The following is a 22,037-nucleotide window of genomic DNA, read 5'->3' as shown; positions in this document are numbered from 1 at the left end:
GTCACCAGTAACCGACTTTCCCTTAATTGGCCTGCTAAGCCTGCTGGGTGGGCTTAACAAGATCAATCAAGGGAAAATAGCGTGGGTTGGCTGGACGTCGATGGAGGCGGGTCTAAAACCCGGCAAGCAGCAGTCCCACCTCCATCACGTCCCCATTGGCAAAATCACCTCCTAAGTAAAGGCCTGCCTGAAAATGTAATCAGGTGGGAAATGGATGTGCAAGGTGCCCACCAGGTTTTCCTCTGCTGATTGCCAGTTTTTTAGGTAAAAAATGAGCAGCCAGCAGTTGTATCATCCATAGAATCCTTGGATCCACTTCCTGGCATGTAACTCGCTGCCGGGCTTTTTTTTTTAAGTTCTTCATAATATGCATGAGGTAGGTTAATATTCATTAACTAAAACAGAGTGAGCTGTTTACTGAGACTAGCTATTAATACCAATACAGTTCTTGAGTCATTGGGGATAAAGCTCATTACAAACACTTCAAATAAACAAATAAAGTTGCAATATTTGCCAAATTAACAAAATAATTCATGTAATATAATTGTCCTCTCTGTTATTTCACTATTAACATTGAATAAAGGAAGAGGGGAAAGTATAATGTAACTAGCTCTTGAAGTATGTAAGTTTGTCCATTTAAATCATAAGCTGACCCACAACAAAAAATCTACGGGTTTTACTTATTCATAAATTCTGTTTGGAGTGATCAGACTAAGTAAATGATTCCAAGAACTCGTTCAGCTATCGTGCACTTCTGGTATATGATTCTAAAAACAGTTAGGTATTTTAGCTATTTGAGTCATCTTTTATCTTAAGCTACCAGGAAATTAAAGGAGTATAAATAGAGATATTCAAATACTCTGGTTAATATGTAGATGTCTTAAAGAAAAACTACTTTTGGCTTGCTGAATAATCATGTGTTTTGTCTACAGACTTGCTGACAACAGTCATTTACAGCAAGGTAGTATACATTATATAAAAAGATTAAGTAGAACTCTTGAAATAAATTTCATACAATTTCATTCTAAAAGATCTCAGTGAGGGAGCAAGTATCTGACTATCTATTCTTACATTATGGCCCTCAAAATGCAGGAGGAGAGGATAGTCACACAAATTGTTTCAAATGCGTAGGACGTATCTTCAGGTAGCCAGAAACATCCAATAGTTTGTTCACAATGTTCACTCAAGCATACAGTATAACACACAAGTCACAGAGAATATAACCAGCAACAAATACAAGTACAGGAAACTCTTTTTTATCCGGCACCGATGGGACCGGCGTGGTACCGGTTTATCAAAAAGTCCAGATTACAGAGAGGTATAGTAAAAGGTACGAGAGCCCCGTACACGGCCACAGATCCAGGCGTCCCTGTTGCATGGCAACAGGTGCAGGAACCCTGGCCACAGAGCCAGGCGTCCCTGTTGCATAGCAACAGGTGCAGGAACCCTGGTTACATGGCCACAGATCCAGGAATGGCCACTAATATGCAGTAAAACTTACCTGAACCTACTCCTGAATTTTGCCGATTAACAGAGATTTCCGGTTATTTAGGTGCCGGTAAATCGAGAGTTTCCTGTACCTTCAAAGTGTGATGGAAAGTCTGGGGGGGCTGAATAAAATATATGGTTTAAGTTGATGCAGGGCAGTTTTCAATGCGATTGCCGGGGAAAATTTTTCCAGCATTGTTTTTGCCGCATGCGTGAAGAGAGCTGGAATTTAAAAACAGCAAGCATGTTCCAGCATGTCCATATATGGAATGTAAATAACTCTGAATAAAGTGTCTAACTAGCTCTTCCATGGCACTGCTCAGAGTGAGTCAGAGGATTCCCTGTTTTATAATAGAGGTGTTTTATGCTATGTAGGTCATTATATCAGAGATACTGATTTAAAATGGCCAAATAAATCAAATTCCATTTTTATCAAATGGTATTCTCGATTTTTACTGGAGCTTTGGGCATTTAATTCCACAATTCTGTCCATTATTCTGTGAAAACTGTAAATGATGAAAGATATTCTTTATCTCTCAGCTTAACATGGGAAATGAACCAGAGAGGTCAGGGAAGTAAGTGTAGGGGAACATTTAGGAAATAGCAATCATAACATAATGGCCTGTAATTTGCGGCCAGCGGTGAAGCAAAGGTGCTCGCCGTTGGCCTCGAATAAAGCTGCCCACATGGCAAGAAGTTTGCCTTTCTCAACGTGCAATTGATTGTAGCATTCTGTAATGGGAATTCCCAGCGAAGAACTGCAGTGACATCAACAAGCTGTCTAAGCAGCCAATCACATTGAAGAATTCTCACAGACAGCAAACCAGGAAATGAAAAGCAGCCTTTATCTGTACTTTTTAAAGAATGTTACAGAGAGCGAAATAAAGATTGGGACTTTGACACGGGGATAAGATAAAAGCTAAAATATCATAAACAAACTTAAAAACATTTTTTTTAAGTTTAGAAAAAATTGTAATGTTTATCATAATGATTAAATTTGACACTCCACAAATATAAAAATTAGTTTTTCAGGGCCAGAACGGTTGTTTAGGAGTCAATAGACTGCTAAAACCCAGTTACACCTATTCCAACAAGGCTTAACATTTAATGGGTTATTGAACAATGATATTAGCGTGGAAAAGGCCAAGTTTTCGTCAGTTCCACTGATTCCCGGCTTCAGGGGGGCGGGTGGTGTCCACAGCACAGCCTGTGTCGGAGCAATGAATGACTGACCGCAACTTCAGGATTTCTGCGTTTAGATGCGCAGACACTAAATCCTGAAGTTGCGGTCAGTTTCATGGGGGTAATGATGGCAAACACTGACAGTTTGCCGTCAATACCCACCGCAAAATCTGGGTCAATAAGGTTTAAGATAGAACGATAGCAAAATACTGCAGATGCTGGAAATCCGAAATAACAACAGAAAATGCTGGAAAAACTCAACATCCGTGGAGAGAAAATAGAGTCGACGTTTCGGGTCTAACCCTTTTTCAAAACTGGGAAGGAAATGAAATAGATCGAAAGGCAGGGCTGGGAGAGAATAAAAGAAATGAAGAGACATTAAGAGGTATTCAAAACGAGACGAGATGGTGATAGGGCTAGTGGAGACAAAAGACGGCTCTAGATTAGGTGTGAAATGTTCTGGCAGAATGAGAGACAGCTGCCATGTGGGAGAGAGAAAAAAAAAGGAGGGGGGGGGGAAAAGGGCCAAAACAAAGATGTGGATAAAATATAAGCAAAAATGTAATGGGGGCCGAGGTTATGATCTGAAATTGTTGAACTCGATGTTGAGTCCGGAAGGCTGTAAAGTGCCTAATCGGAAGATGAGGTGCTGTTCCTCGAGTTTACGTTGAGCTTCCATGGAACAATGAAAGAGCCCAAGTACAGTGAGGTCTGAGTGGGAATGGGGCGGTGAATTAAAGGGGTCCTCCTTACGGACTGAACGGAGGTGTTCCGCAAAGCGGTCACCCAATCTGCGTTTTGTCTCCCCAATGTAGAGGAGACCGCATCGTGAGTTTAAGATAGAGATTGAGCAGGACATAGTAAGACAAAGACCAAAGTAATCAATTGGAAAATAAACTGAAAAAAACTTACTGACAATCAAAACATAGAACAACAGTGGGAAACCATTTAAAATGGAGATCAATAGAGTTCAGGATAAATATAGTCCACTAAAAAGCAAGAACAAACTAGCCAGTAATGACACACCATGGATGAATAAAGAAATAAGGGCAAAATTGAAACTAAATAAAAAGGCATACACTAAGTACATAGACAACAAAGGAGAGAATGACAAAAGGGAATACGAAAAGGTTAGGCACAAGTCAAAAACAATTAGGAAGGCAAAGAGAAACTACAAAATTAAATTATCAAAGAATATAAAAATAGCAAAGTATTCTACAGACACATAAACAACAAAAGATCAGGAAAGGGATAGGGCCACTAAGGGATACTTACAATAAACTCACAGGTAATGACAACGAAAGGGAAGAAATAGTAAATAATTATATTGCTTCGGTATTTACCAGGGAGACTAACAAAGTGGACCTGACATTAGAAGAGATCAAAAAGGATATAAAGACATTTAAGATAGAAAGGGGGAGATAATTGATAAACTAATCAAACTTAGAGAGGGTATAACTCCTATTCTGGATGGATTGCATCCATGCATGTTAAAAAAAGTTAGGGAAGAGATAGCAGAGGCACTACTACATACATATATAAAAATTCATCAGAAAAGAGAATAGTGCCAGAGACTGGTGGACAGCTAATGTGATTTCTATATATAAAAAGGGAGATAGACAAGTCTAGGTAGACGTAGAAATGTTGTTTCCACTTACAGAGGAGGCCAGAGCTAGGGGCCATAAATGAAAGTTAATCACTAATAAATCCAATAGGGAATTCAGAAGAAACTTCTTTACCCAGGGAGTGGTTAGAATGTGGAACTCACTACCACAGGGAGTATTTGAGGAGAATAGCATGGATGCATTTAAGAGGAAGCTAGATAAGCACATGAGGCAGAAAGGAGTAGAAGGATATGTTGATGGGGTTAGATGAAGAGGGGTGGGAGGAGGTTCATATGGAACATAAACACCGGCATGGACCTGTTGGGCCAAATAGCCGGTTTCTGTGCTGTAAATACTTTGTAATACCTTGCAATACATTTTCTAAAGTTTATAGAACACAAAGTAAAAGCTACAAATTACTGGAATGTGTCGTTCTCTCACAAACTCAGGCCAGAATTTTGCCGGCACTCAGAGGGCGGGTTTGGAGGTGGGTCCACTGTCAAAATCAAAAAGATTGACAGCAGGGCGGTATCCCGCTCTGAACCCGCCTCTTTGTGAATTTCCCGAGTGCTGGCTCTGCCTGCGCTTTGCAGACCCGGCACTAAGTGGCGAGTCAGGCAATTCAGATAGTTAAGAGTGTGTTTAAAGCAATTTAATCAGCATTTTACTAGGTACAAACCATTTCCCCAAGTTTTCCACAAGGTTCACGTCACTCGGGGATCACGCCAGGTAAGTGTGTCGGGTTTTAAACAACTCTCCATTTCTGTGAATAGGTGACAGCTGCAAAAGTGGTATAAGACCTACCATTTCACAGCTGGTCACTTTCCAATCTTAGAGGCTGGAGCCTTCGGGATTTGGAATACACTCTTCAGCTTTATGGAGGTTTGAAGTATTTGGGGCAAACTCTCTATCCAGTGTCACCACCTTGGAGCAACCTCTCTCACCATTGACAGATCACTTCTGTCATCTCAACTTCAGCTGTCAGCTATTGCATCAGCATCGGTGCTCTTGAAAAAATCTCATCTTGGTCCTCAGAATCCCACCACGATCAGCCCCAAAACTAACATCACCAGGCACACCAGCAGCACCAACCTTCTTCGCACTCACCTGATGGTGCACAAGACACAGGGCATCAGCATCTGACAACATTGCTGCCCAGGAGGCCAGGGATGGCCTCATCATGGCCACATTTACTTCACTTGATGCTGTACACCCTGGCTGCCACATGATGCGCCAGGTTGGCATCACCCCACACCAACACCATAAAGCAGCCGTACAATGCCCAAGCCATTCATTTCACACTCATCACCGTTTGGGGGGTACTGCTATGTCTCACCATTCATTGCAACTGACAAAGCCACTTCCAAAGGTGCACACAGATCTGTCCAAGAAGGCAAAGTGTTGAAAATAAAGATTTCATTGTTTGACAATACATTAACAGAAACTTTACATGGTCATTGGCGATAACACCTAAGTGCCTACCCTTGTGTGTTGTTAGTTGGTATGACTGGACAGGGATGAGGGTGAGTGTGAGGGGTGGCTAGTGAGATGGGGAAATGATAATGTAGATAGAGAGGGATGGGTGGAGGTGCAAGGTAAGCTGGTGTGGGTAAGGATGTGCAGGAGTAAGGTAGGATAGGCAGTGTGATGGGGATGTGATGAGTGGCACAGCAGGATGAAGCTGAGTGTGGCTTTGCAGTAATGTTTCGTGATCTATTGAGATCATTGAAAGGTTTGTGCCACTGCAGCCTGGTCCTCCTGATAACATACCTGCTTGTGTTCTCCTGTACAATGTGCAACCAGGCTGTGTTGGTCTCCTGGGGAGGTGTCTTCCACCCAAAGGTTGGTATGGACCTTTTTCATTTAAATGGTAAAGACTATCTAATAGTGATTGACTACTATTCTAACTATCCTGAGATGGCGCTGCTCTCAAGCACCATAGCAAGCAGTGTCATAATGCATGTGAAATCCATCTTCGCCAGACATGGAATTCCCAGGATTGCCGTTAGCGACAATGGTCCGTGCTTCAACTGTAAGGAGTGGCAACAGTTTGCAGCACATTATGACTTTCAGCACATCACATCCAGTCCTTTGTATGCTCAGTCAAATGGTAAGGCAGAGAAAGGTGTTCAAGTTCTCAAGCAGCTACTGAAGAAAGCGACAGAAAGCAAGTCTGATCCTTATCTCGCCCTGCTGAGCTACCGAGCCTCACCTTTAGACTGTGGTTCTTCACCTGCTGAACTACTAATGGGTCGCAAGTTGCATACCACGCTACCCTGCTGTGCAAAAGAACAGCAAAGTGAGGAACTGAGACAGAGACTTCAACTGTTAAAGCTGAAACAGAAATCATACTATGACAAGTCATCCAAAACTCTAAAACCATTGACAAAGGATGATGTTGTCAGGATTGAGGATCCAGATGCATGGAACAGGAAAGCTACAGTTCTTGAGGAAGTAGGACCAAGGTCATACACTGTGAGAACTGAGGAAGGACAGATTCTCAGGAGGAACCGCCGTTCCCTCCTAAAAACACAAGAGACTATTCAAGACCAGATTGATGACAATGCCGCAACTGCATCTTGTCATTCACCGCCAGAACAATCTCATGAAGACACATCAGACTTACCCGTGTTGAGAAGATCCACACGTGAAGTAAAAGAGCCTGATAGACTTAATCTTTGAGTACAATGTAAAGCTTTGAAAATGTGTTGACTGTTTTGAAAATGTTTATGTTTATAGAGCACTAACAAAAGTGTTACTAATATTATCTTTATTGTTTTCTTGAAAGTTGATTGATATTGATTTTGTTAAACCTCAAAGAAAGGGGGATGTAGTGATCAATAGCATGTCATTCTATAGTGGACACTAGGTGGAGCTGTGTAGAGCTGTATATAGCTGTATGTTTAAGACTACATTACCCAGGAGGCACTAGGCTACCCAGAAGGCAACAGTCAAGATGGCAGCCTGCACACAGGAGCACACATGGAAGCCTCTACAGATACTGTACCTAGAGAACGTGTACTGAATAAATAACTAGCTAGAAGCTAGCTGTGTTCATAATAAGAATGTCTAGTTATTAATGAACATAACACCTGGGTGCAGCCCTGCACCTCTGTGCAGTGATTGTCAGTGTTTGCAGCACCTCAATGCTGTAGAACACTGACAGCACAACTGTCAAAATGAATGTGGACGTGGTCCCTTTAAGGAAACCGGCTGATGACGCATCATCAAATGATGTCATCAGACCCGCTTCCTATTAATTGGCCTAGAATTGGCCTCGCAGGGTGGGTTAACAAGCCCCATCAACAGAATATCTTGTTGGAGGCCGGGATCGACACAGATGTGGGGTCCCCACACGCCACAGATGTCACCTGCCCCGGACCCGCCGATGTTGGAAAAATCTAGCCCTCAGACTCTGTACTTAAAAAAAAATATTCAATATAAACTTTACCTCAATAAAGCTTTTCTTCAAAACATTGTGAAAATCAACAGCTAAAGAAAAATATACCAGCTGTTCAGCTAACTAACTGATACTAATACATCCTGGTAAATTAGGTGCACAGCTCATGCTCAGACTGCACATTCTGCATTAAGCTAATCAAGTCATAGCTCTATCAAGTTCAATCCCAGGCTTTTGTGGAGGCAAAAAAAATTAGTACGGTATTAACAGGCGCAAAAGATAATTCATTTTATTGTGAAATATGCATTTTTTAATCTATTTTGTTCAAACCCTTATTTTAGACATTAGAAATTTCAGGTTTGAGAAATATTTGGCAACCATCTTTTCTGAAAATATTAAAGTAATAGGGGAAAGATAGCAGCAGCACCTGGTGGGTAAAGCTTGTGGTTACACTGTGACTGGTGATAACTGACACAGCAAAATTGAGTGGGAAATGTGGTCATAGGCATTTACAAAAGGAAAAGTTGACACAAAAGTATGAACAAGAGTCATGAAAACAGGAAATAAGGTTTGCGGAAAGGAAGTGCGCACCTTTTGTAAGATTTGCAATATAATATAGATGGGATGAATACATAGTGGGGTATTCTTGAACAGTATCTACTGATAATCCGTATCTCTCAAAAAAAACTTATTCAAAATGGCAGAGGATGGTTGCATCTCTTGCTTTAATAAGCTTAAAGTGCCAAATCTTAGATCTGCCAAATTTCATAAGAGTTTCATGAGCCTTAACAGTTTTTTACATTGTTCCTACAATGTCACTAAAAATATCCAAAATATAAGTCTCAAGATTTTTTTGAATCTTTTGAGTGTGTCTTGTCATTCTGCTTAGAAGCAGCCTTGCGTTGCAATTTAGTATTTTTATTAAATAAAACGTTCACAAAATTGTGAAAATGCAGTGATTTACTGGAGAAAACCAGCATCTAGTAAAGGATCAAAGAATGCATTGATTTCTTGCAGCTATCATTTAAAGAAAAACATTGTGGAGTAAGAAAGTGTTGCTGTTTTGATTATGGTTCAGAGCTTGCCTACGTCACACTATAATCTCATTGAAATGCATTGCTAGACCGTGAAAACTGTGCTATGCCATTATACAACACACAAGTGCAGAAATATGGCCCTTGGGCTATATGCAGCCCATGAGTACTGGCAATCCATCCCATGAAGCTCAGTTTTAATTCCACTTGTTTTTTTATTCAGTGATTTGTGCTCTTTGAATTTTGTGGGCATGTAGGAGTGGAAAAAGCCATTCTTAGTGCCGTTACTTTATTGCTGGACAAATCATATACCAGAACACTAAAACTGGTTAATAGCAGCAACTTTAGTTATATACAAATTAATGGTAACACAGACTTACATTTTATATGTGACTAGCTGAAGTGCCCGGCGGTGCCGAGGCTTTTTCGAAGGCATGTTGTTGTTGGAAGAGAGAGAGAGAGCGACTGGGGGGAAGAGAGAGAGCGACTGGGGGGAAGAGAGAGAGCGACTGGGGGGAAGAGAGAGAGCGACTGGGGGGAAGAGAGGGAGGGGAGGGGTGGGGGGAAGAGAGGGAGGGGAGGGGAGGGGAGGGGAGGGGAGGGGAGGGGGAGGGAGGGCGGGGGAGGGGAGGGGGGAGGGGGGAGGGCGGGGAAGGGGGGGAGGGCGGGGAAGGGAGGGCGGGGGGAGGGGAGGGGGGAAGGAAGGGAGGGAGGGGGGAAGGGAGGGAGGGGGGGAAGGGAGGGCAGGGGAGGGGAAGGGAGGGAGGGGGGAAGGGAGGGCAGGGGAGGGGAAGGGAGGGCGGGGGGGAGGGGAGGGAGGGGAAGGGAGGGCGGGGGGGGGAGGGAGGGAGGGGGGAGGGAGGGGCGGGGGAGGGGAGGGGGGATGGAGGGCGGAGGGGAGGGAGGGCGGCGGGCGCCCCCCCCCGAGGGTCGCGGCCCCCGAGGGTCGCGACCCCCCCCCCCGAGGGTCGCGCCCCCCCCCCCCCCCCGGAGGTGAAGACCGCCGATTGCGCGCGCAGCAGGAGCTGAGACGCGGCGTCTCTCTCGGCCGGCGGGCCCGGTTGCCAGGGCAACCGTGACGCTGACCAAGCCAGAGAGAGAGAAGCCGCGTCTCAGCTGCTCCTGCTGCGCGCGCAGCCCCCCCCCCCCGGAGGGTCACGGCCCCCCCCCCCCTTGAGGGTCGCGGCCGCCCCCCCCCTCCCCCCGAGGTGAAGACCGCCGATTGCGCCCGTTGCCAGGGTAACGCTGGACGCTCAGCAAGCCCCGGCAGAGAGAGACGTCTCAGCTCCTGCTGCGCGCGCACCCTAGCGGTGCTGGGCTGAGGCTTGGCCCTCCAGCCTTCGAGTGGGGCCGGGAGGTGCCTAGCTCGGGCGTGGGTGCGGAGGAGACGCCGAGGCTTCTAGGCCTACCTGGAAAAACGGGGAAAGGTAGGAAAATTAATGAGATTAGATAAGTTAATTACTTTCTAAATCATTTTTTTAAAAAACAATATGTGTTTTAAAAGCAACGTTTTTTTTTAAGACGCAGAAAGCGGGAAAAAGGAAAAGTTTGGAATCAAGATGGCGGCGACTCACCTCGGTTCAGAACGATAAAGCCCGGCCACACGCGCACCAATTGGCCCGGCGGCACACGCCAGCAACCTGGCGTACGATTGGTCGAGCTCGAGGTCACGCTGTCGCTAATGAGCGGATAATGAGATGCTAATGAGCGGAATGTTGAAGGTTTTTGGGATACCGCGGGCGCAATTTTAGCCCGGCCGAAACGTAAATACGCTTAAAACCGTCTCGGAAGCGTAAGCTTTCTTTGGAGGTAACGCGCGCATAGGTACGCCCTGTAACTTTCAAGTGCATACCCGCAACGCACACGCGATGACAGACAGATAGACAGATAGACTGACAGAAGTACCGATTTATATATATAGATTACCAAGGCTCCACAGTATAGACCTAAGCAGTTAAGAGACAAAAAACATGGATGCTACTACCCTAGATGATTGGTTACGTCCATTAATAAATGATTACGTCCATTAGTAGATGGATAACAACGCAAATATTGAGCTTTAGTAGTTGAGCTCGTTCTAGGAATATTGGCTTTAACCATCCATTAATCCTCACTGTCTTTCCGCAGATAGGATTACCAGGAATTAATCATCTATTTACTCACATAATTAGACATTTGGTCCTCATAAAAAGAAGAATCTATGCATGTATGCATCCCCGCATGTGCGGAGCTCAGATCCTAAGTAGTAAGTTATTAATATGTTTTGACAGCACAGCCAGGGCTGCCCAATCTCCCCAAGTGGGTCTCACATGGCTGTATTCCGTGGTCACAAGGAGTTACATGCCACTTTTATGTCTATGCATAGTAAAATAACTACATTGACACAATAGTACTCTAAGTGTATGATAACCAATTTTAATTTCAATTTCCCATCAATTGTGAAATCAATATTTTGTTTAGTAAACTATTTTTTACTTGTTTACAATTCTACAGTGTAAATTGTGCTGAAACACATAATTGCATTACTTGTATGTGGCGTCTTCATGAGAAAATGACAAGGCTCTTTCTCTCCCCTCACAAAAAAGGTTTGCCACTTTTTCAGAAAGACAATACCCCTTTAATTAAATACAGGTAGACTATCCTTTATCCGAAAACCTTGGGACCAGCTGTGTTTCGGTTTTCAGAATTTTTCGGATTTCAGAAGGTTTTCATCTCCGTATCTGACAGCAAACACTGTTGCTTAGCAACAGCTTGTAAACACTCGGGCCCTGCCTTGGAAGCGTCTCTGAAGCTGTTGCTAAGCTACAGAGACTCTTTCCACAGCCTGACTGTTTAAAAAATGCTAGGGGAAGAAAAAAAATGCTAGGGGAAGAAAAAAAACCTAACAAAACGGCTGCTGATTTCTGCCGTTAGATCGAGGTTTCCGGCTCCCCCTGCTCCGTATCTGAATTCCTTGACTTAGCGGGGGTCTGGGGCTCGACTGCCACCGCCAGTTGTGGGAAAGCCGGATATCGGCTGACTCCTACACTAAGCTGGCCCGCAAATCAGGTCGGGGGGGGGGGGGGAAGAAAAGACGGTCGGACGGGCTGCTGCAGCTATCGGACGGGCCGCTGTATTGTTGGGTTCACTCTCCCGGTACCTCCTTCACACTGCCCGGCTCGGCCTGCAATCTCCTACCCAGGAGGGAACTCTGTGACCCTCTGCCGTGCTCACAGGGAAAGGCAGAGCTCCCGGACCACTCCTGTCATGTTTGGCGCCACTCGGGTCATGTCGTGCGCACGACTTACGCGCCACGAAAAAACTTTCGGTTTTTAGAGGTTTTCGATTTTCGGAAGTGCGGATGAAGGATAGTCTACCTGTACAATAGCAAAATACTGCGGATGCTGGAAATCTGAAACAACAACAGAAAACGCTGGAAAACCTCAGCAGGCCAGGGCAGCATCCATGGAGACAGAAACAGAGTTAACATTTCAGGTCGAGAACCTTTCATCAGAACTGGAAAAAAGCAGGAAATGGAACAAATTTTAAAGCAAGTTTAGGGGCTGGGAAATGGGGGAGGGGATGAATTAAACACTTTCTTAAATTTCACTGATGTAGACAAGATTAGAAGCGCTGCTGTTCAAGGCACATGTCCACCTCCATCTCGCATTACATTTTAGAAGGAAATTGACCATTGAAACACTAATGTTATTTGTAAATTGCTTTACGTTCTAGTTTTGATGAGATGAAAAATATATCAACTTTGGTCTGGATGACAATTGACACTTTAAAATTGATATAATAAACATCTGAAATCTGATCCCATTACTCATGATTAATACCAAATAACTCAGAATTCATTTGAGACAACACCTACTAACACCTACAAATCTGCAAATGTAGCATCTTTCCAACAATTATCAGCCACCAATTTGAGACTGCAGAGTACCTACCAGGAAACAAACTAAATGGCCAAAATGTAACGTTCACATATTCATCCTTAATGTGGAGCAAAAAAATCTGTACTATTCCCCAGTAAAGATCATGGCCTAGAAATTCAGTTGGGCGCGCCAGCCGTTAGCACCTTAGGAGGAGTAGATCTCGAGCGCTAGGCGCTTATCGCCCGGGCTGCGCCTCTCCCCAACTTCAGGACACATTTAGCGCCGGCGCAAAGTCTTAGCGCGCGCCCTGCTGCGCGCGCAGATCATGACGTCATTTAATAGTGCAACGCCCTTTGTGCACCCCAAACCGGAACTTCACTCGCGCCGGCCCATTGTGCGCCGAGCGGCCCGAGCGACTGTGAAGTGGAACGGTACACAGCCCAGCCGGGCCGCGGGGAGCGCAAATTAAAGGGCACTTACCCAGCAGTATAAAGGCCAGCCATTTTGCAGCATTCACTCTTGTGCAACGGTTTTTTGGACAGAGACCAAGGAGGAGAGTTTACTGGTTTGGACCAACACTTGGACAGGTATTTTTGGCTCAGGCCAGAGCTTACCAATTATCTTTGCCTTCATTCAGAGCTCAGTGTTTGCCAGCATATAATGGGGGCTGCATTGGGTGGCAACGCTGAATTTCAGCCTTATGCCAGAAGGGCTTACAGACGCCGTGAGAGAGTGGCAGCCCTGGCTAGACGCAGAGGGGGCAACAGGCGTCGCCAACTGAGGCCTTACCCACGCAGGGTATACCGCCAGCAGACCTCCTATCTGACCATGTCTGCCGCGATGTGTGTTAGGAGGCTGCGATTCCAAAGGGAGGTGGTTGCAGACATCTGCCGGCTGCTTCAGAGAGATCTGCAACCACAGCTGATGCGCAGGACGTCTCCGTCGGTGGCAGTGAAGGTGACGGTGGCTCTCAACTTCTATGCCTCCGGTTCCTTCCAATCCGCTACTGGGGACATCGCTAACATCTCCCAGTTCGCCGTGCATTGCTGCATCCGCCAGGTGACCGAAGCCCTTTTCAGAAGGAGACATCAATTCATCTCCTTCCCCATGACCCTGGACAAGCAGCAGCAGCGTGCAGTGGGGTTTGCAAGAATAGCGGGCTTCCCCATGGTGCAGGGCGCCATTGACTACACGCATGTGGCTTTGCGGGCACCTCTTGAGCATGCCGAGGATTACCGCAACCGGAAGGGCTACCATTCCCTCAATGTACAGCTGGTGTGTGACCACAGGCAGCACATCCTAGCTGTCAATGCCCGCTTTCCAGGCAGCAGCCACGATGCCTTTATCCTGCGACAGACAACTGTGGCTGACATGTTCCAGGCACAGCCTCCCCCAAGAGGATGGCTTATCGGGGACAAAGGCTATCCTTTGTGTACCTGGCTCATGACCCCGCTCCGCGCGCCCACGACCCCTGCTGAAGAGGCATACAACGAGAGCCATCAAGCGACGAGGAACCTCATAGAACAAACAATCGGCGTGCTCAAGCAATGGTTCCGCTGTCTCGATCGCTCCGGGGGAGCCCTCCAGTATTCGCAGGATCGAGTCTCCCAATTCGTCGTCGTTTGCTGCATGCTGCACAACCTGGCTATCCGCAGGACTCAGGCACTGCCACCTCACGTTGGACCACCACCTCAGGAGGAGGAGCTGGAGGAGCATGAGGACGACAAGGACGAGGAGTACCAGCCCAGGAGGGAAGCACAAGGTCCAAGGGCCGCCCGTCGGCGGCTTATTGAACGTCACTTCTAGGCCCCCTGTCAGGGAATGGCTTGTGCCAATGATAGAACATGATTGCAGCCGCTCCGCAAGCCCTCAGCCGGTTAAGGCAACAAACACTTCAAAGATCAAACATGGACAATGTGAATAAATAAAATGCTTTATTGTACAAACTCTGGGCCCTTCCCACATGAAAACAAAAAACAGACGAAACCCCCAAAAAACACTCAAACACATTACTCGCTCCCACAACCTGGAGAGGATTAACAAAATAGGGCAACTAAAATGGCCGTCATTCTCGGCCTTCGTCAAAAACAAACATCACATCATCGGCCTTCAAAAAACAAACATCCAATTCTCGGCCTCAAGAAACAAACACAAATGGCCACACATTCGACTATTTGGCCCGCTAGGGCGATGCCTTGGCCATCTTTGGGTGGCCCCTGCCCGCCCTGCTGCTCCGCCTCAAAGTAAGGCCATTGGCTGCTGCAAGGCTGGGGGCAGGCTCCTGAGGGGCACATGTCGTGACGGCAGATGCCCTTGGGGGTCGGCCTAGTCGAGGTCTGGCCGTCGAGCGGGCGGCTGTTGATTGCTGCAGCTGTGGCTGGCCAGCATCAGTCGCTGCAGCAGCTCCTGGCAGCTCCACTGGGGGACTTGCAGTGGCGGCTGGAGGAATGGCGGCAAGCTGGCGGATGGCAGGCGCTCGCTGGTCGCCTGAGACACTGGCACTCGCCCGGGCCAGCACTGCAGCATGTGCACCAATCTGCCGAGGGACAGACCGCTGTGCTGCTGCAGCGCGCCGGGTGCCCTGGCGATGCCTGGCTGACACAGCGAGTGTGGCAGCAGTGAGTGCCCATGTTGACCTGTTCACTGACCGCATCAGAGCAGCCAGTGACTGGACGGCACCACTGATCACCTGGCCAGTCGCTGACAGAGCTGCCCCGAATTCCGCCCGACTCGCTGCCTGATCTGCCCGGTATTCCGCCCGACTGGTGGCCTCTGAGGGCCCGAACTCGGCCACACTCCGAGAGAGGGAATCGATGGACTCAGGCAACCGTGCCACTGCTGCCATGAGCTCCGTGTGCCGGCGCTCCGAGTCCGCGGACAAGTCTTTGAGGCGTTCCATCTCCTCGGCGAAGAGCATCTCCTGACTGGAGGCCGGACTCTCCCTCTGGGGAGAAGGCCGCCGAGCTGGCCGACCCTTCCTGCGTTGCTGGAGGCCGCTGGGCCCAGCAATTGGACTCCCCTCCGACGCATCCCCCCTCTGGGGAGAAGGCCGCCGAGCTTCCACCCCCCTCCCGCCTTTCTGCAGGCCGCAGGTCCCATAAGCTCCCCTCCCCTTCGACACTTCCGCCACGCTGCCCTCCAGGGAAGACGTGTCCCCTACATTGGCCTGGGTGGCCGCGGCTGAGGGTTCCCCTGATGGGCCGCCTTCCTCTTGCTCCTCCTCCTGCTCCTCTTCGGAGGGTCTGTCAATGGCAAGTTCAGGGACCTCCTCTTGACCATCTGAAAGCAGGAAGGCACAAGAGTAGCTTTAGAGTGAGGAGAGGGCGTCAGTGCGGGATGCATGAGTGGTGGCATTCAGCGCATTGGTCGGACAGTGGCAAAGGATGTAGATCTGATGCGCAAGTGGGACGAGAGAGGTGCAAAAGGTGATGTCCTTACCATTGCTGCCCAGAACAGGGTCGGCATCTCCACATGCAACGGGCCCAATCACCCGGCCACCCATGAGGCGCTCCACGCGATGTTGCAGGTCGGTGAGTGGCTGGATATGGGGTCGGCCTCCCCCGGTCGCAGTCCGGCTCTTGCGATTATTCGCCAGCTTGGCCTGCAAGAGAAAGGACGGCCTCTAAGTACAGTGTGTCGCCGTGATCTTGTGTGCACTGCCTCCCATGGTGGAATAGCTTGGCCAGTGTGTCGCCATGATCTGGTGTGCACTGCCTCCCATGGTGGAATAGCCTGGCCAGTGTGTCGCCATGATCTGGTGTGCACTGCCTCCCATGGTGGAATAGCTTGGCCAGTGTGTTAAGTGCAGAATGTGCAATTGATGCTCATGCCTGTCCCATAGCTGCTGGATGAAGGCTGGCCATTAGAGCTTTCAGGTCCCTTTGCCCATAATGTGAGGTGCACATGCAAGGATGAGGAGGTCACTGGAAAGGGTACTCACCCTGACAATGCGTGTGAGGTCATTTAACTTTTTGCGGCATTGGGCACCGGTCCTGGGGACGTCGCTGTTGGCTGACAGCTTGGTGGCGACATGCCTCCAGGCTCTCCTGTAGACGCGGACCGTCGCCTTCTTGCCATTGTCCGGGTACAAAACATGGCGCCTCTTCTCCACAGCAGCAAGCAGCACACTCAGATCATGCTCTGAGAAGCACTGCGCACGTTCACGGGCCTTCTCCATGTCTTCAGGCGCTATTTGGGTCCAGCAGCAGTGTTCAGGCCTAGCTGGAGGGCTCCACTATCCAGGGCGTGGCAGCAGACACAGTCGACCCTTCCCCCTTAAGAGCTGGCCGGCGCCAGGGTGTCTGCTGTCAATCACGAGATGGCCGCACCTGCGCTGCGCCCGGCCTCGGCGCTATTGATCACCACCTCCGGCTTAGCGCCCAAAGAGAGGCGTCCAGCAGCAGTTTTAGCGCTCGCCCGAACTCCTAGGGCGAAGCTAATGAATATCGGAGAAGTGGCATCGATTTGGCGGCGGCCGCAAACTTTAGCGGACGCCCCACTTTAGCGCCCCAAAAGTGGCGTCAATGAATTTCTAGGCCCATGCCCTTAAAATTAATAATCTTATGAGACAAAAGTTTTCTTCCTCTATCAGATGGCAGTGACCTGATCAGTAGAGATAGCAAAGATGTTATTCATTAAAGATGCATGTATATATTTTTTTAATATCAGAATGGTGTTTTTTCTAAAAATACATTTTAAAATTAGTCTTAGAATAGACTGTAATGGCAAAAGGGCAATGTTTTCTGCTTAGCTTTTCTACTTACATATTTAATATTCAGTGGATACTACTGTAATAAAAAAAAAGCCTGTGCAGCTATAGTCTTCTTTTGTTGCAGTAAAGCTTTCTGGAAGATAAACAATCATTTCTTGCAGATGTACAGGATTTCAGCCCTCAGTAAACAGCAACTTACGCAAATTGGCTGCCGCATTTCCTACATTACAACAGTGACTCCACTTCAAAAGTACCTCATTGGCTGCAAAGCGCTTTGAGACTCCCGGTGGTCGTGAAAGGCGCTATATAAATGCAATTCTTTTTTTAAAACTAATTTTCTTCTTAAATTAAAAAAAAACTGATCAGCCAAAGCCCATAGTTGAAAATAAGTAGGGAGAAGACAAGAGAAACCAGACGTGTTTTGGTGATGTCACATTTTTTCATATTTATAAAAGTAAAGATTTCCACAAACTAAATATTTTGTTTAGACTTTAAAAGAAAAGTGAAATTAATTGCAAATTGTTTGTAATTCTTTGTGATCTAGACATTTAGAAGGATGTCAGCTTTTATTTTTAATATTTGTATTGATAAACCAATAACTGAAGAGTACTCATGTACCGTTAGGTAGATGCAAAATGAAAACCCTTAGTATCAAATAATCTGCACATCACTCAAACTAGCACTATATCCAAATCATTGATACACATAGTGAACAGAAACAGTTCCCTCTACCCACTTTTTTAATTCATTCATGGGATGTGGGTGTCACTGGCAAGGTCAGTATTTATTGCCAATCCCTAATTGCCCTTGAGAAGGTGGTGGTGAGCTGCCTTCTTGAACCGCCGCAGTACGTGTGGTGAAGGTACTCCCACAGTGCTGTTAGGGAGGGAGTTCCAGGATTTTGACCCAGCGACGATGAAGGAACGGCGATATACTTCCAAGTCAGGATGATGTGCATCTTCGAGGGGAACTTGGAGGTGGTGGTGTTCCCATGCACCTGCTGCCCTTGTCCTTCTAGGTGGTAGAGGTCGCGGGTTTGGGAGGTGCTGTCGAAGAAGCCTTGGTGAGTTGCTGCAGTGCGTCTTTTAGATGGTACACACTGCAGCCACGGTACGCTGGTGGTGGAGGGAGTGAATGTTTAAGGTGGTGGATGGGGTGCCAATCAAACGGGCTGCTTTGTCCTGGATGGTGTCAAGCCTCTTGAGTGTTGCTGGAGCTACACTCATCCAGGCAAATGGTGAGTATTCAATCACACTCATGACTTGTGCCTTGTAGATGGTGGAAAGGCTTTGGGGAGTTAGGAGATGAGTCACTCAGAATACCCAGCCTCTGACTTGCTCTTGTAGCCACAGTACTTATGTGGCTGGTCCAGTTAAGTTTCTGGTTAATGGTGAACCCCAGGATGTTGATGGTGGGAGATTCGGCGAAGGTAATCTCATTGAATGTCAAGGGCAGGAGGCTGGGCTCTCTCTTGTTGGAGATGGTCATTGCCTAGCACTTGTGTGGCGCGAATGTTACCTGCCACTTATCAGCCCAAGCCTGAACATCATCCAGGTCTTGTTGCATTCGGGCATGGACTGCTTCATTATCTGAGGAGTTGTGAGTGGAACTGAACACTGTGCAATCATCAACGAACATCCCCACTTCTGACCTTATGATGGAGGGAAGGTCATTGACAAAGCAGCTGAAGATGTTTGGACGTAGGACACTGCCCGGAGGAACTCTTGCAGCGATGTCCTAGGGCTGAGATGATTGGCCTTCAACAACCACAACTATCTTCCTTTGTATGACTCCAGCCAGTAGATAATTTTCCCCCTGATTCCCATTGACTTCAATTTTACTAGGGCTCCTTAATGCCGCACTCAGTCAAATGCTGCCTTGATGTCAAGGGCAGTCACTCTCACCTCACATCTAGAATTCAGCTCTTTTTGTCCATGTTTGGGCCAAGGCTGTAAGGAGGTCTGGAGCCAAATGATCCTGGCGGAACTCAATCTGAGTATTGGTGAGCAGGTTATTGGTAAGTGCCGCTTAATAGCACTGTCGATGACACCTTCCATCACTTTGCTGATGATTGAGAGTAGGCTGATGGGATAAATATTTGGCCAGATTGGATTTGTCCTGCTTTTTATGGACAGGACTTTCCTGGGCAATTTTCCACTTTATTGGGTAGATGCCAGTGTTGTAGCTGTACTGGAACAGCTTGGCTAGAGTTGCAGCTAGTTCTGGAGCACAAGTCTTCAGCACTACAGCTGGGATGTTGTTGGGGCCTATAGACTTTGCTGTATCCAGTACGCTCAACTTCCAACCTCCAATCAAACTATGCTTAACTCCTACTCTCTACTTCCTCTATTCTGACCACTTTTTCATCCAATTCGCTTCCTTCCCCCTAATTCCATACCCCTAATATTTTCCAATAGTCTCCTGTGCGTTACCTTGTCAAAGACTTTCTGAAATTCCATGTAGATTATATCCACTGTATCCTTCACATGGAAAAGTGTGAAAATCACTTCCCTATCATCACTATTTTTTATGCTATTCCCCAAATACTTTAATTGAAGAACTGTTGAACCTCTCAATAAATGTATCTGAATCTATTTTGAGGATTTGGTATCTTTCTCAATACTCAGTTTTTGATTGACGAGCAACTCTTCATTCAAGGTCAATCAAGGATACCCCAAATACATCTCACTCCTCTTTGCTCTGGTGTTCAGGCTGGATTCCAAATTCAGGCTGCAAAACCACTTCACATCAACACTACAGTCATAGTGTGAATGCATCCTTCATCTGTAATTGCTGCAAAGGAAACCCCTTTAGAATTGGAGAAAATCTTAAGGTTCAATATTCGCAACACTACAAGATGGATGAGCCCATCCTAACTCTTTATTCAGAAAGAACCAATAGCATCTTTTCTTTAAATTATTCCAAGGTTTTTGTCCTCACACTCCTACTGAGAAGTCCAATCGACAGGTTGATCACCCACTGTGAAAAGAACTTCCCGACATCAGCATTTTCTGGTAATTTCAATAACCTTTGTTATAAACAGTCAGTTTGAAACTGAAACAAATTTGTATTAAGTTATTAATTAGGACTTTCTTCGTCACCAAGGGTTGCAAGTCCAGCTCCTAGTCGTCAGATTTTGACCCAGTTAGCTGTTAGAAAGAGTTTTTAAAAGACCACAGGGAGAATTAAATAAAATGTGGTATTTACAAATATCTTTGAAAACAAGAAAGGCAGAATACAATATTATAACTCAGGTTTATGTTGCTTCACTTATTACATACCTAGATATATTTCCTCAGTATGTAAGTAGCAGTACTCCCCCTTCCCGAGGCTTTGACTCCTTACTCGCTACTAGGGATCTAGGGATATCTAAACAACACATCCAAATCTCAAATGCAAGATCTATATCGCTCAAGACAATGAAAAGGCGGTACTGATGAAGGATTATGCCTGGAACGTCGACATTTTCTTTTCTTTACAGATGCTGCCTGACTTGCTGAGTGTTTCCAGTATTTTCTGATTTTGTTTCAGATTTCCAGCATCTGCAGTATTTTATTTTTGTTGGGTTTTTTTTACAATCTATATTCCCCTTTTATTCTCTCCTCCTCCAAATAAACATACACACCCCAGCATTCATGCACCATCTTACTAAAGTGGTCGATATTCACCTGTCAGCATTGAATTTGATTATATGGCCACTGTATCTGACCCGAGCTATCCTCACCCACACAAACTTCTCCGCTGGAGCTGCCGGATAATGATCAGCTACAGGGACCCCGATAAAATGCTCCTCCCTGCTCCATGTGCACCGAGACCAACTGTCAACAACCTTAATGCTATCCTAGTTTAGATCAACTAACCAAACATACCAGGATCGGATCTGGCACCTTTCTGTACTGTATGAGTCAACTGTACGCTTAATAAACACGCCGAAAACCATGGCGAGCGGGCGAGAAAACTCATTTTCATTGTAGGTTTTGAAAACGAAATCTTTTTCATTGGTCCAACTGCAAACAAGGCTATAACTATAATTGCGTATTTGTTTTTAAACACTTTATGACCATTAATGGAGTCCCGAATGTAACAAGGTGGATAGGGAACAGAGGAATGCTGAAGTTTACAGTACTGGGGAATTGTTTTATGTAAAGGGTAAAGGTGGATCCCTCGGAACAGACGCCCTGCGATTAAACACTGGGATGTGTCCCCGAGAATGGGGGCGATGTCTAAGAGCCAACGCGGTCTCTTCTCCCCTGTTGTCCTCTCTCCCCGCAGCATTCAGCCCAATGCTGTCTTACCCGTTTCATCCAACGTCTTCTGCCTGGGGAGCGAAGGGTTCATCGTCCTCTTCCTTACTGCAGTCCTCCTGAAATCTTGCTGCATGGCGAACCCCTGTACCACTGAGTAGAGGGGGGTGGGGGGAACAAAATCCAACCAGAGGGAAATACAGAGGCGCGATCACAAAAATCATCAGACTCGCCAAATAGTTCACATAGCGCCAGCACCCACTCGGCTGTGTGCGGTCAGTGTATTAGCGTCCCGCGGTGGGCGATTGGGAAACCTCTCTCCACAACCGTCACTCAGAGCTGTTCGTCCAGGTAACCCCGCCCCTATCGCCCAGGTAACCCGCCCCTATCACCCAGGTAACCCCGCCCAATCACCCAGGTAACCCCGCCCCCATCGCCCAGGTAACCCGCCCCTATCACCCAGGTAACCCCGCCCCCTATCACCCAGGTAACCCCGCCCCCTATCACCCAGGTA

The 22,037-nt window shown here is 46.8% G+C and overlaps 1 protein-coding gene across 1 annotated transcript in view; it reads right to left on the bottom strand.

The window, feature by feature from the left end:
• The window catches only part of LOC147106085 (FYVE, RhoGEF and PH domain-containing protein 4-like), a 354,273-nt gene extending 332,447 nt beyond the window's left edge, over positions 1-21,826 (bottom strand). The window contains exon 1 of the mRNA XM_086008844.1: positions 21,575-21,826. Coding sequence (XP_085864970.1) covers positions 21,575-21,659 — 85 coding nt within the window. The 5' untranslated portion in view covers positions 21,660-21,826. The remainder of the gene's footprint in view (positions 1-21,574) is intronic.
• Positions 21,827-22,037: the final 211 nt, after the last annotated feature.

Source organism: Somniosus microcephalus, chromosome 16 (genome assembly GCF_052327205.1).
Source record: "Somniosus microcephalus isolate GS21.2 chromosome 16, FLI_Smic_1.0, whole genome shotgun sequence".
Lineage (NCBI taxonomy): Eukaryota > Metazoa > Chordata > Chondrichthyes > Squaliformes > Somniosidae > Somniosus > Somniosus microcephalus.
This window is presented reverse-complemented; position numbering and strand designations above follow the sequence as displayed.